The sequence below is a fragment of the Barbus barbus genome, assembly GCF_936440315.1.
Source record: "Barbus barbus genome assembly, chromosome: 2".
NCBI classification, from domain to species: Eukaryota; Metazoa; Chordata; class Actinopteri; order Cypriniformes; family Cyprinidae; genus Barbus; species Barbus barbus.
This window is the reverse complement of record NC_136730.1, coordinates 44,556,761-44,572,127: the sequence shown is the minus strand read 5'-3', so window position 1 is coordinate 44,572,127 and position 15,367 is coordinate 44,556,761. Positions and strand designations below refer to the sequence as shown.

At 42.7% G+C, this 15,367-nt stretch overlaps 1 protein-coding gene across 1 annotated transcript in view; it reads right to left on the bottom strand.

Moving 5' to 3' along the window:
* LOC306881704 (phospholipid-transporting ATPase ABCA1-like) overlaps positions 1–14,069 on the bottom strand; it is a gene marked incomplete at its 5' end in the record, with an annotated part of 140,791 nt that extends 126,722 nt beyond the window's left edge. The window contains one exon of the mRNA XM_079435923.1: positions 14,004–14,069. Within this exon, the coding sequence (XP_079292049.1) occupies positions 14,004–14,069 (66 nt within the window). The remainder of the gene's footprint in view (positions 1–14,003) is intronic.
* Between the last annotated feature and the right edge of the window lie 1,298 nt (positions 14,070–15,367).

Genomic DNA, 15,367 nt, shown 5'->3' with positions numbered 1-15,367 from the left:
AATGGGGAGCAATAATCGTTTTCTCTCGATTACTGTATTTTCATAATTGAAGGCCAAAATCGAAATCGAAACTATTTTCCGATTAATTGCACAGCCCTACTTACACACTGCAGTCTCTTCTGGTGACTAATCGACTTTTCCCCATATTACTACTTAATCAGAATATTGTTTTTATACACTTTAAGTATAACAAATACTGATAATTTCAGTTAAAGCCTTTTAACTTAAAGGATTAGTGGACCATAATGAAAATTTGCAGAAAATGTGCTCATCCTCAGATCATCCAAGATGTATTGAGTTTGTTTCTTCATCAGATTTGGAGAAATGTAGCATTGTATCACTTGCTCCACATGGATGCTCTGCAGTGAATGGGTGCCGTCAGAATGAGAGTCCAAACAGCTGATAAAAACATCACAATAATCCAAGTAATCCACACCTCTCCAGTCCAACAATAAACATCTCGAAAGTGAGAAATTGAGATAAATTGCATCCCTTGCAATGCTACATTTCTCCAAATCTGATGAAGAAATAAGCTCTTCCACATCTTTATGGCCTGAGACTGAGCACATTTTCACTTCTGGGCGAACTATTCCTTTAAACAAGGCATCCTGACTATATATGGTTCCCTTCCAGGAACTCGAGCTGCGTCGAACGCTACGGGGAACGCCCTCAGCGTGACCGCGCTCTGAACCAGAGTGTAAAATGTCCAATGAAAGGGCGAGACGTCATAGGCGGTGACGTCACTGACCGGAAAGCATATAAGCACGTGCGGTGGAGCCGGCGTTTGCTTTTTGTCATTCAGCAACCGCTTCTCTGTCTATGTGTATTGTCTTTGCATGTTGTGAGTCTTATTTAGTGTTGTTTGTCCTGCACAATCACTTAAGTAGGCTCCAGCAATATGTGCAAGCACTGGGGCGATAGCAGATCGCATTCTGGGCTGTGTGTTCCTCCCTACACAACATTATATCACTGCTTGGGATACACGCAGTCTGTGTGTGGTCTGCTTGAGTTTCAGCTCTCGAGGGAGCTGACTGCCCGTTTGTGAGCTTTTTCATTTCTTACGCCTGCTCTCTGAAGGCTCTCTTTGAAAAAGAAAAAGAGAGGAGTGAGTTTCACTAGCCTTGAATGAAGACGGGCGAGCCCGTGTCTTCTTCCTTTCCTAGACCTGTCTTCCTCCGAGGAGGTGGACGCGTCAATGAAACAGTGCTTGCACAAGCATATTATGAATGAGAACGGCGCGCAGTCAGCTCTAAAAAAAAAAAAAAAAAAAAGGGGGCTGGTTGTGTTTCTCTCCGCTGTACATCTCACATTCCCGCCGCTGCTGAGGCACGGCGGCGAGTGTGAGTGCGGGGATCGCAGCGCGCGTTGCCGAGGCGACGCGTGCGTTATTCTCATTCATATCAGAGCGATGCCCCGGGTGGAACAGACGCTCGCGAGCTATCTGTCCCCTTGCGTGGCGTTGTCTCTGAAGGCTCGCGGCTGCAGGTCAGGCTGGTGCGTGTCTGCACACCGAAAAAAAAAAAAAAAAGAGAGAGTGTTGCAGGCGCACCAAGCTGACGTACCTGCTTAGAGAGCTGGATGAGGGATTGGGCTCAACTTGATTGAATTATAAGTTGGTCTCTGAGCTCCCTAGAAACGCTGTCTGTGGTCGACCCTATCTGACATGAAGGAGAAGATAGGGTTTTCCTTATGGACGCCCCGCTTGCGCCTTCTGGCCTGTTCGGCGACTACGTCAATTACGTCGTCGACAGGTACCAGGAGGCTTGTAGACAAGCGGCGGCGTTTCAGCGGTTTCTCCCTCGCCTTTCTCCAGCTCAGGGGGCTGCTAGGCGGGAGCAGCCCTCGCCGCGTGCCAGCCCCTCTTTAGAGAGGCGCAAAACAGAGCGTGGCTACTCACACCCCACCGAGGTGGGGCCGTGGCAGCTAACGCTCTGGGTCGGGGACCTCTAAGGCTAAGCCGGATCTGCGGACCGTTCTTAAGTCTAAGGGGGTTCTCGGCCAAGAAGCCTACGGGTGTGGGAGATCAGTCTGCCAACCCTGCCAGAGTTCCAGGGCGCAGCTGGCTCCAGCGAGCAATGTTCTCAGTTCTTCCGCCCCGAAGTGTAGCGGAGCTGGGAAGCTCGCCACCCCTGCGGGGGTCCCTAGAGCTCCTGGTTCGGCCGTCTCCTGCCGGTCCTCCGCTTCAGGGCACCGAGCCAGCAGCTCTAGGCACGCCAGAGGCCAGTCTCGAGAGACTGGTTCCCTTAGGAGACCATCAGGCAGCGTGCGAACTACTGCCGATGTGTCTCTTTGGGTCCTGCCTTGCAGGGTCTGGTTCTTCAGCTTGGTCTTCCTAGGAATGACGCGGGTCTGAGGACCGTCATTCATTAGGGGGCTGAGGCTGAGGCAGTCCTGGTGCTGTGCCTAGGACTTACGAGGGCAGACCCCTCTGGGGCAGATCGGGTGTCCGTCTCCCCCAGTGCCCTCGGGAGAGCAGTCTGCCAACCCTGCCAGAGTTCCAGGGCGCAGCTGGCTCCAGCGAGCGGTGTTCTCAGTTTCTTCCGCCCCGAAGTGTAGCGGAGCTGAGAAGCTCGCCACCCCTGCGGGGGTCCCTAGAGCTCCTGGTTCGGCCGTCCCCTGCCGGTCCTCCGCTTCAGGGGACCGTGCCAGCAGCTCTGGGTACATCAGAGGCCAGTCTCGAGAGACTGGTTCCCTTAGTAGACCATTTAGGCAGCGTGGAAACTACTGCCAATTGGATCTCATTGGGTCCTGCGTACTGTAGAGAAAGGTCTTTTGTATTCAGTTCGGCGCTCCGCCACCGCCTTTCAATGGGGTGATTCCCACGTGCGTGGGCCCCCAGCAGGCTCTGATCATGGAACAGGAAGTAGACACTCTCTTGGGGAAGGAGGCCATCGAGGTGGTCCCTCCTCACGGAAGAGAATCCGGGTTCTACAGCCGGTACTTCATTGTTCCAAGGAAGGATGGTAGATCTGCGTCAGTTGAACCGCTCAGTCATGTGACTGAAGTTCAGGGTGCTTACACTCATCAGTCGTGTCTCAGACCAAGTCCGAGGACTGGTTTGTCACGATGGATCTAAGGACGCATATTTCACGTCTCCATCCTTCCCTCTCACGGGAAGTCCCTCAGGTTTGCTTTTAGGGGCAAAGCTTACCGATATTGGGTTCTTCTCGTTGGCCCTGCACTCGTACCCCGCATTTTACATCAACGATTGGTTGATTCTGGCTCGATCAGAGCAGGTGGCGACTCGGCATCGAGATGTCGATCTCGCGCACATGAAGGGGTTGAGACTGAACGTCAAGAAAGTGTGATTTTCTCCAGTAACGAGAACCACTTATCTAGGCGTGGTGTGGGATTCGACCACGATGCAGGCACGTATGTCTCCTGCTCGGAGCGAGTCGATCCTCACCTCAGTCAAGAGAGTGAAAGAGGGCCAGTCACTCACTGTCAGGCAGTTTCAGAAACTGCTGGGGCTCATGGCAGCTGCGTCCAACGTGATTACTTTTGGCCTGCTGTACATGAGACCCCTACAGTGGTGGCTCAAGACCAAGGGGTTCTCCCCGAGGGGAAACCCGCTTCGCATGATCAAGGTCACGCGGCGATGCCTACGTGCCTTAGACATGTGGAGCCAAGCTTGGTTCTTGTCTCAGGGCCCGGTGCTGGGAGCCTCTTGTTGCCGCGTAATGCTAGCGACGGACGCATCCCTCACCGGTTGGGGAGCGGTCATGAGTGGCCACCCTGCCCGCGGTCTGTGGAGCGGTCGCCATCTAAGGTGGCATATCAATTGTTTGGAAATGTTGGCCGTGTTTCGTGCACTCAAGCACTTTCTCCCGGACCTAAGAGATCACCATGTGTTGGTGCGCACCGACAGCACAGCGGTGGTCTCTTACATCAACCACCAGGGAGGTCTGCGTTCGCGCCCCTTGTACAAGCTGGCGCACCAGATCCTTGTGTGGTCCCAGGGCAAACTTTGCTCGCTCAGAGCCATCGATATCCCTGGGTATCTCAATGTGGGAGCAGACATCCTGTCGAGGCAGGGGCTGAGGCCCGGGGAATGGATGCTTCACCCCGAGGTGGTGAAGCAGATATGGAGGTTTTTGGCTGTGCGACTCGAGAGTCAGCGCTATGCCCCTCTAGTTCCTCCAGCTCCTTTGGACTGGACGCTTGGTACAGACCTGGCCGAGGCTTCGTCTGTACGGTTTTTCCCCGATCGCTCTGCTCCCAGGAGTTCTGGATTGCAACAGGGATCTGGTGAACAGGTTGGAGACGGGTTCGACCTATCTCCTCCTGCATTCCCCAGATCTAGCGCTCTCGCTCGTGGAAGCCCGCGTGTACGGTTCTTCCCCCTCTGAGTGAGTGCTCGCTGTTGCAGCGCACGTTGCCGAGGCGACGCGCGCATTACGTGTGGAAGTTCTGGCCTCTGAGGGGGCGCAGCTCATAGCTTCCGGTCTCTCAACCGAGGTTGCTGAGACCATCTTCCAATCCAGAGCTCCCTCTACGAGGAAACTGTATGCCCTGAAGTGAAAATGTTTCACTTCTTGGTGCGGAGACCGCCACCTTGACCCAGTTAACTGCCCGTTTGGTACAGTGCTGCAGGTCCTGCAGGCCCGTTTCTCCGCAGGGGTAACTCACTCCACCCTGAAGGTTACGTGGCGGCTTTATCGGCCTACCATGCCCTTCTCGGTGGCCTTACAGTGGGTCGACACCCCCTGGTTACTGAGGCCTCCTGTACGACGTGTCCCTACGGGGACCTGGCTGTGGTCTCTTAAGAGAGTGGGGATTTCTAGGCCCTTCATGGCCCCTTCTTATCTCGTCTTTGCCCCTGGTCTGGCCAAAGCGTTTTTCTACCCTCGAGCGAGTTATTTCCTAGATCCCCTCTTCTATACCATGGCCTGTCGTGCTGCAGGCCCTCAGTCCTCCTCCCTTTCGGGAGCCTGACCAGCGAAAGCATAACTGTGTGTGTCCAGTGCGAGCACTGGACGCATACGTCCACAGAGCTGCCCTGTGGAGAAGGATGGACCAATTGCTAGTTTGCTTCGGTCCTCCTAAGTGGGGTCGGCCTGCTTCTAGGCAGACCCTTAGCAGGTGGATTGTGGATACTATTTCCTTGGCAACTATGAATCTTCAGGCATCCCTTCGCCTCTGGGGCTTAAGGCCCATTCAACTAGGAGTATGGCGGCCTCCAAGGCCTTTCTGGCAGGGGTTTCTATGCAGGATATCTGCAATGCTGCGGGTTGGTCCACGCCCCTCACCTTTGTTCGGTTCTATCACCTTGATCTTACGGCCACTCCCGGCTCTTCTTTCTCGCCCTCGCTGTGCTCCCAGTGATACACACAGGGCAGGTATTTGGAAGTCTGGTGGCGTTGGCATCTCGTTCCCCGTAGCGTTCGACGCAGCTCGAGTTCCTGGAAGGGAACGTCTCGGGTTACGTATGTAACCCTGGTTCCCTGAAGGGAACGAGACGCTGCGTCTCTAGGCCATACTTCCTGTATCCCTGCGAGCGGTTGCTTCATTCCTGGAAGCAAACGCCGGCTCCACCGCACGTGCTTATATGCTTTCCGGTCAGTGACGTCACCGCCTATGACGTCTCGCCCTTTCATTGGACATTTTACACTCTGGTTCAGAGCGCGGTCACGCTGAGGGCGTTCCCCGTAGCGTTCGACGCAGCGTCTCGTTCCCTTCAGGGAACCAGGGTTACATACGTAACCCGAGACGTTTTCAAGCAAGAAATGCTAACAGGAGAACGGATGAATCACCAGTTGGCTCCCCGAATGATGTATTCTTGGATTCAAATTTGCATAGCTTTTATTGTAAGTTTAATGCATTTTTGTGGCAATTATGTTGCATTTAGTTTGGATTTATATCACAATATTGGAGAGCGATATAACAGCTCTGATTAAAGTGCTCTCTACAGCTGAACTGCCTTCATGGACTCATGGAAATGCAAATTCTGAACATTTATTTTCCATCAAGACTTTGATGTTGTGAAGTTTGGCTGAGGATCAGATGAAGTCTGAAGTTACTGTATGAAGAGAACTGCTCTGTCTGCCAGTCAACTGAGTCGATCTGAACGAGAGCCGCTGTTCTGCAGAAGCACAGTTTGGCGACATGACAAGATTCTCAACTAAATCATCTGTAAGATCTCTGTTTTTTTTGCCAGAAAATTCACAATGGAAGACTGTTTGAACAAAAGCACGAAGTGTTCACTGCTGTAAACAGCAGCACAACACAGACATACAGATGTTATCTCTGTTCCTAACCGAGTGAACGGTCCTGCTGTCTACTGCGTACACAAGCAGCATAGCTGTCATACAGCCTCATAAATGACCAGTTTGATTTAGGGCTGTGCAATTAATTGAATTTGATTATCATGCGCATCTAGTCAGTAAAACCGGTTTCTTGATTAGTAGTAAATCGCCATCACCTGCTTTCAAATGGAGCGGGAATTACTACACAGAACCGTAGTTCACTGACAAGCTAGGCAATTTCGTGTTCATAATCGAAGGCGATTCGTCTGTACAATACGACTGATCCTTGTGTACAATCAGCTCTAAATCATGTTTTAGTCTATTTGACAAGCATTTCGAGAATATTTTGTATTCAGTTGTAAGAAGTGCAACAGGACACCAGTTCTTTAGAAGAGCTAGATCCCCTTTCTTTGGCAACAGTGATAAAACTGCATATTGACATGAAGTAGGCAACACCATCCTTTATACATTTACAAAAAACATCAAAAAGGTCCTTGCCTAAACAACTCCAGAAACTTTTATAGAAATCTGCTGGCAGTGCATCCATTCCAGGGGACCGTCCTATATTGAGATTTCCAACAGCAGCAGTAACTTCCTTTAATGTTATATTTGCATCCAAAGCAATTTTAGAGTCACAATCCATCTGAGGAAGACCTTGAAAAATGTGTATCATACAGTCACTGTCACAGTTCTCTGCAGCATAAAGATTAGAGTACAAATCCATGGCATGATTCCTCATTTCCAAAACATTAGAGGTCACCCTCCCATCAGGAAGCTTCGGACATGGCATTTGTCTCTGTTGAGCTACTCTACTTTCCAAATTAAAGAAAAAAGAAGTTGGAGCATCCATCTCTGCCAGAGACGGAAAACGAGACCTCACCAGAGCTCCTTTCACCCTCTCGTTTAAAACCAAACTCAATTATCTTTTCTTTTTTTGTAAGTTACTATATAAAGTAGAGTCATATACATCCATCAATTGAGGTTCTATTAAATTATTTTGTTTGAGTCTCAATCACATGCTTTACTCTATTACTAGAATTAGCTGTATACGGTTGACAAAATCATGACCTGATTTCTTTAAATTTTCAAAACTGTTTTTTTTTCCTCCAGTGTTCCCCCAAAAAAATTGAAATTATCACAAAAAACAGCGTCCTGCAGCAACTTAACATTGAAATGCCGATATGAAGACTTCTTAGGTAATTTAGACATAACAATTGTCATGGAAATCAAATGATGATCTGAAGATCCTATAGGACACATACAACAGTCTGTTACTCCATTACTAAAACATTTTGACACATACAATCTGTCCAACCATGCAGCACTAACTGTATTATCAAACGCCTTATCCCACGTATACTGTCTATCAGACGGGTGTTTAATTCTCCACACATCCAAGAGTTTAAAATCTTTAACAGTTTAGACAATGAGCCTGAAGACTGTATATGAGGTTCTTCAGTGTTTCGATCTTCAGTAAAATCCACAGCACAGTTCCAGTCCCCCCCAATAACAACATATCCTTCACTAGAACATTTTTTTAAAAACACCACTCAGAATATTAAAGAAATTAAGACGTTCATGTCCCACCTTCGGAAAATAAATATTTATCAGGAAAAAAAGCATACCTTGGATTTTAGCTTCAACTAAAATTAGACGACCTTGTACCAGTTCCTCTACCTTTACAATAATTATAATAAAATGGCCACCCCTCTGCTTAGATTTGTACCATGACTAAGTATTTTATGTCCTTTCCACCACAAATTCCACTCAGTTTCATTTACAACATCACTATGTGTTTCTTGTAGTAAAACTTCTTCTGTTCAACAATTTCATCAACAAGAGCACGTTTAGAGCGATCCCTCCCACCATTAATGTTTAGAGAACCTATTCTTAAAGTTTCCATGCACACAGAAAAAGTTCAGATTTGGAAACAAAGCAAGAGAAAAAAGCAACGAATAGATGCATTGTGATGCATTGTATATTGTTATATTAAATGTATCTTTTTTATCAATTTCTCTACATTTCCTTATATTGGTAAGATGCTTTCTCAACCTAAAGCGTTTCTTCTCACTAAGATGATCAATTACAACGTTTCTCTGATAAAAATAACACTCAACAAATTTATCTACAGGAAAAAAAAAATTGTTTACCTAATTTCTCAGAATTGCTAATCTATATCTTGCAAACCTGCATTTATATCTTGCAATTCAGATTTCTTTCTCAGCATGACTGACAAAAAGTATTGTATTTTTTTATTTAATATGTTTTTTATTTATTTATTGTTTTTATCCATATGACGGAAACAGGCTCCCATAGTTCGCAGCCAACATTAACTCTGAAAGGCTTGTTTTCTTGCCATTATTTAGATGGAATAGCTATCCAATTATATAAAAAGGCTAAATGTCAGTGCACTCCAAGAAACATTGAAGACTCAATCAAAACGACTGCACTTGTTTTACATGCAAACTGCATTTGTGCTTCATCACCCCACTGCAAAACTCACCTGTTATGCTTCTTGCAATAAAGAAATTCATACGGGTTTGTAATGACATGAGTGTGAAAAATTTAGTACAGAATTTACAGTTTTAGCTGAGCTATCCCTTTAAAAATGATATTTTGCTGCATGGCTATTATCTCTTTTCCTCTTCACCTCTCACCTCTCATTGTCTCACCTGCTGTCCGCTGCGGTCATCAGGCTCCATTAGTTTGAGCACGTCTCATTAGAAACGCATTAGACAGGTGAGAATGATGACAGGTGAGGAGTTAATGACATGGGAACGGGGGAATTGGTTGAACTCAGTAGTTTACATGCAAAACGTCCTAATAAAACTTGAGCCTCTTTTAGGGAACACATTTATATTTCTGAACCAAAACGGATGCTTTTTCCACATATTAAGCACTGTTTTTCAACAGGCCACTCTTTGATGCACAGATGTCTCTCTGTCTGTCTGACTGTCTCTCTCTTATAATTGCAGATCAGACCATCAGAGAGACCATTAGAGCAGCACAAGTGCTCGACGGAGACCTTTTATGAATCGAATCTCCACCCACCTGGGGCAGCGCGACGAGTGGCGGCTCTTGACACAAGTGAGGACACTTAACCAGCCGGCGTTCAGCACAGAGTCAGTCAGACTCAGTATGCTGCGCTCAGAAATCAGCACATCCAATCACAAAGATTGCACACTCTGCCAAAGTCTGTCCAATCTCAACTCCAAATGAGTCAAATTACAATCTCTAAAGTGTTTCAAACACAACGGAAGTAATTAGGGAATTGCATTAAATCCTTAAGTCCTACTTAAGTGGACCAAAAACACTCTAAATTTCAGCTAATGGCGTTTAATATGAATTTAAACTATAACACATTTTCAAAATAATATCCAATTAACTGTCCAAAACATTACATTTTGTTTGCAATTAAGTTTATCTCTGTTCTAAGTATTTTTTTTAAGAATGTAAAAATGAAAATAAATTGAAAAGTGTCTAAAACTAAAAGTGTCTTGATCCTGTCCATTCTGTGATGGTGAGGTAAGTCAATGAAGTGATTTTAAGTGCAATGGAAATTTGCAACTAAATCCTCTGCAGTGAATGGGTGCCGTCAAGTCCAAACAGCTGATAAAAACCACAATAATCCACAAGTAATTCACACCACTCCAGTCCATCAATTAGCATCTTGAGAAGACAAAAGCTTTTTATTTTTATTTTTATTTTTGGGAAATGTGTGTGAAGTTTTATGGTCAGTCACAATTGTTACCGGTGGGAATAAACATATTTCTGCAGTCATAAAAATTGTTAGATATCTCAGCCCAGCTATTTTTAAATATTTTCTAGGGTTACTATTATGCATAAAAAAACCTTATTCAACACTGACAGGAATGCTGACCATCAACGTATTTTAAAATTGTTTATTTTTTGTAACATATATCATATTTTTTTTATATTAATGCTACCAGTATTACAACATTAATATTGTAACTTATTTGTAACATTGAATTTTTAATTTAGTGCAATATTTTGTCATTGCAACATTTTAGTGCAGTTTTCACTAACAACTGCAGTTCAACTGTTATCCCATGCAGCGGTCACTATTGTGACCATCAATATGTTTACTCATTCCATGACCACAATCAACAAAACTGAATATATGTGAATTCATATATTAATACTAGACACCTTAAAGGTAATGTGTACCAAAAATCTTTGTCATATCTTTATGTTAACATACTTTACTAGCCTCTTGTTGCTCATGGAGCAAACAGGAAATAAACTGTTCTGGTCAATTTGCACTAATCATGTGACACATGATTTAAAAAATACTAACAAAATGCACATATTTAAAAAAAACTAACAAAAAAAAACTTGATGGATTTGTTTCTTACAAACATGGACTGAAGTGGTGTGGATTACTTGTGGATTATTGTGATGTTTTTATCAGCTGTTCGGACTCTCATTCTGACGGCACCCATTCACTGCAGAGCATCCATTGATGAGCAAGTGATGCAATGCTACATTTCTCCAAATCTGATGAAGAAACAAACCCATCTACATCTTGGATGATCTGAGGGTGAGGACATTATTAGCAAATTGTAAATTTTGGGTGAACTATTCCTTTAAAAATAAAACCTGTTTATTCAATGTTTCCATGAAGAACCTTTAACATCCATTGAATCTTTCCATTGGACAAATATTTCTTTATAGTGGGAAAAAAAAAGTTATTTAGATTGTTAAAATGTTCTTCACTCTGTAAAAGTGTTTATTTTAAGAACTGTTCACTGAAAGGTTCTGTTTGGAACCAAAAATGGTTCTTATATGACATCACTGTGGAAAACCCCCTTTAGAGCCTTTATCAAGTGACCACAGATGTAAATGTCTTATAAATCATGCGAATTAGTGTATTTTTGTGCATTAAATGCTCTGTGCACTAATAATTAACTTCATTACACACCACTAGTTTGACGAAGCCCACCCCTGTGGCATTATGATGTTATTACTGGCATTGCCGTAGCGGATGAACTGAACAAACCCTATAATCATTAGCATTTGATCCGACTCTCTCTCATCGCATGAGTCTGTGGTTTCTGTCTTTGAGGAGGTGACATTTCTCATCAATCATTTTCTCCAGAGGAGCTGTGAGATGTGACAGTCAGCGCGGTGCTGCTGTTTCAGCAGGTGATGGATAATCCCACGCGTGTGCCTTGCAGCCTTTGTGAAGGTGAGACTGTTTTTCACTCTCTAAAGACCAATGAAATCTGCTTGTTCTTACGCACACCTGTTCCAGGTCGGCCAGAGCCTCCTCTTTCTCTAAAAACAACAGATCACATTGTGTATTCGAGTGTTTCTTTAATAGGAACTTTTATGTCCCTGGGCTTGCTTGAACAGATTTCATTTTTTTTTTTTTTTTTATGAAGGTCACATTGAAACGTTAGAAGGTCATATTAGAAACGTTTTGCCATCATTTTATTTGGGATACTTTTCAAATGCCTTATATACATGTTTTTATCATTTTACTAATGTCTCCCACTCTCACTTTCAAACTTAATTTAACACCCAAAATTCATCAAATGAAGTGAGATATTTAATATTAGTACTAATTACTAATAACACATTAATACATTTAATACAGTATTCACAGTATACCAAAGCTTCAAAGGGGCCCAGTATTTGGAAGAAAGCAGGTTTTAATTAGTGCTATAATAATACATTTATTTATTTATTTATTTGTTTGCTTGTTTGTTTTGTTGTTTGTTTGTTTTATATTTTATTTTACAATTCCATTTGACTTAATTTACTTAGTAAGTATATCTGTATCAGAATCTGTAGTAACATCTGCAAATTAAAATACATACAGGTGCCAGATGTGAGTAAAATTGGCTTTACCAAGTAAAACCATCTCTCCAGTTAGTTTTAACTTTATTGGTAGCTGTAACATAATGCATGGTTTATATAACATTATATGACAATAAACCATTCCATTTTTTTTCCTAAAAATTGTTTAAATGCCATGTTGGCCTAAGTTTTTGAGGAAATAAGGTTTGAAATAGTGCTAAAATAGTAAGTATTTCATTTAATTTTTACTGTGATGGCGAAACAAATCCCATTAGACTTAGTATGTTTATCTGTATTAAAAACGTTTATCAGTGTTGGGTAAGTTATTTTCAAAAAGTAATTAATTACATTGACTAATTACTTCATCAATATTGTATTTAAATAAATATTCTAAATATTGTATTTTTATTGTATTACTCTGTATGAAAAGTAACTTAGGTACTCAATAAGTAACTTAATTAGGCTACATATTAAAATCCCTATAAAAATTAAACTTTATTCTTTCAATAGTTTAGCCTTTTAGCTTTAAAACAACTGTAATATTTTATGAAAAATTTAACCTTCTTTGGTTAACAAATACAGATACTCTGCAAAAGATTTCAATAACAAAAAAGCTTAAAAGTTAAACAATACATTTCAGCTTGGCAAGATGTTCAAAAAAGCCCAACTAGTAAAATCCGTACAGGTTTATGTAAAATGACACGCTAAATAAGGTAAGAATAAATGAGAGAAATTATCTCCTCTGCTGAATAAAGCCATGTCAGATCGCGCTGTTCTTATGAGGTAAATTCCTCATAGTAGGGTTTCTTTCAAAAAATGATGAAAATTAGATGAATCTTGATTTTTTTGTATCTTTTTTTTTTTCTGTGTGTCTAGGTGAGGGCATTTGCATGCAGGTGAGTGCATATAATGAGCTCAGATATGGGAAAGAATGTACCTCGCTTTCATACGGATTACATAATCAGAAATATCAGTTTTTGATTTGAATTCGTTCATTTAAAAGTAGACACTTTAAGCTTTTTAGATTCTATTGATTTTAGTCTTGTATCTGAGTATTTAAGGTTTCTCTGTGAATCAGAAAAAATATGAAAGTGAAGGAGCCGGCGTGCGGAGGGTTAAAGCTGCTGCATTCAATTTTATCTTTAGATGGTAAATTTAGATTTCAAATAATATTGATTTTAGAACTGTTGAAATTATTTACTGCAGGGGTCACCAAACTTGTTCCTGGAGGGCCGGTGTCCTGCAGAGTTTAGCGCCAACCCTAATTAAACACACCTGAACCACCTAATCAAGGTCTTGCTTGGTATACTTGAAACTTCAAGGCAGGTGTGTTGAGGCAAATTGAAGCTGAACTCTGCAGGACACCAGCCCTCCAGGACCGAGTGTGGTGACCCCTGATTAACTATATGTAACGCAAGTACTTTAGAAGTAACTGTAATTAAATTACCTAAAAATGAATGGTAATCCCATACTTTACTTTTTCAGTGGATAAGTAATTTAATTACAGTAACCCAACAGTTACACCCAACACTGACGGTGATACAATTTGCATACACTGGGCACATGTGAGTAAAACTGGCTTTAGCAAGTCAATAAAGCCAGCTTTTCAGTTAGTAATTGTTAGCTGTAACATAATACATGTTTTATATAAAATTGGAAGATTGGCTGATGAATCGTCATCAGCGATGCTCATTCCAGAAGTAATTGACATCAGAGACTCAAATCAAGTATATACAGAAAGTCTACTAAAGCATGCATCTGCTGTGAAAAAAACTTTTTGAAACTGTCATGACAGGATCAGCAGGCCAAAAAATTAAAATAATATTTTTCACAATGACTGACATGAGATGCACAGAAAAGTATAAGTTCACGGCTGCTGTGTGCAAACCGGTTCATGGGCTGCTTTCCCAAAATACAGTGTTTGGGTGTGTGTACCTTCTGTCTCCTCCGTAGAGTAAAGTTCTTCCACAGTAACAATCGGAGTTGTGTCAGGAGACTCATTATCAGCAGTTGACACGTTGCTATGGGAATATAAACCCTTTTACCCCTGTAGAGAAAGGAAAAAGGAAATTTATTATCGACGGACAGCTAATTAACTAAACACAAAACCATGCTTGGTCTTTGGTGCATATACTGTAAACTCCAGATCCTGCACAGGAGCCAAAGTGGTAAAACTAGTATATAGTAGTGTTTTTTTGTATTGTAGGTGAAATTGTATCGGCTGCATGTCCAATCTTATTGTAGTTTGTCAGGCAAACCACCAACAGAAATCCTGATGGGAAAACCATAATCACATCACGCTGTTTCAGTGGGTATGTGATCAATAAGTGGAATTTCTCATTACACTGAGCCACTCTAGAATCAGATTCACATCAACATTGTTGAATTCAGACATGTCGGGTAGCAGCTATCAGACCACACGGTCCGATTTCCATTAGCAGCCACAAATAAATGAGGTGCAATGCAACATTTTTGTTTTCTCAGTGAGACTTGATAAAGACGTCCAACTCCATCCTCATGGCCACATAAATTTTGTGGCTTTCACTCCATGTTTGTAAGCTTTTATTTGATAGTGTTCATCTAAATGTTGACTAAATAACCCTTGAGCAGATACTGTACACATTTAAAATATCTTTCACTTCTGAGAAAACAGAGCATTGACGTCAACAGACATGTTATTTTCATTATCTACAATGATATGCAATTTTAATCCAAAGTGGACTAAAATGAATTACTTAGACATTTAGACATGACTGTCTAAAGGAACTTTGTAGGTGAGAGACTAAAACTGTGACAAATACAAAACTGTAAAAAGTGATTCAATTCCCAGAGGACTACAGTAACCTATATGTGCTGGTTTTGACGTCCTCTCTTGGATCTGTGCAGATGTATAGTTCTTTAGGAAACCCTTCTGGGTTTGTGTTCACGCACTAACTCTCAACCTTCCCAAACAACAATCAGTTACACATTCACACTCCACTGTCTCCACATCTTCACACCACATAGAGTCGCATTGCTCAGTCACCCTAACAAGCCTTCACCGCTTCACACTGGAAACAGACGTTAAAAGCGACACAGAATGGTTAACTGCTTCCTAATGCTCTGAAGAGCTCTTTACAGAACAGATGTGTGTGTGTGTGTGTGTCAGGAGAATGCAGTGTCTTTAGCAAAGCATAAGAATAAACCTGACTCTGAGGGAGTTTTAATTAGGACTATTGGGAAAGGTGGGTGTCTGGGTCATCTATGCTTCTCTGGAAATGAGCTCACAGTCATCCTCAAACATACGCTCTTCCAGGACG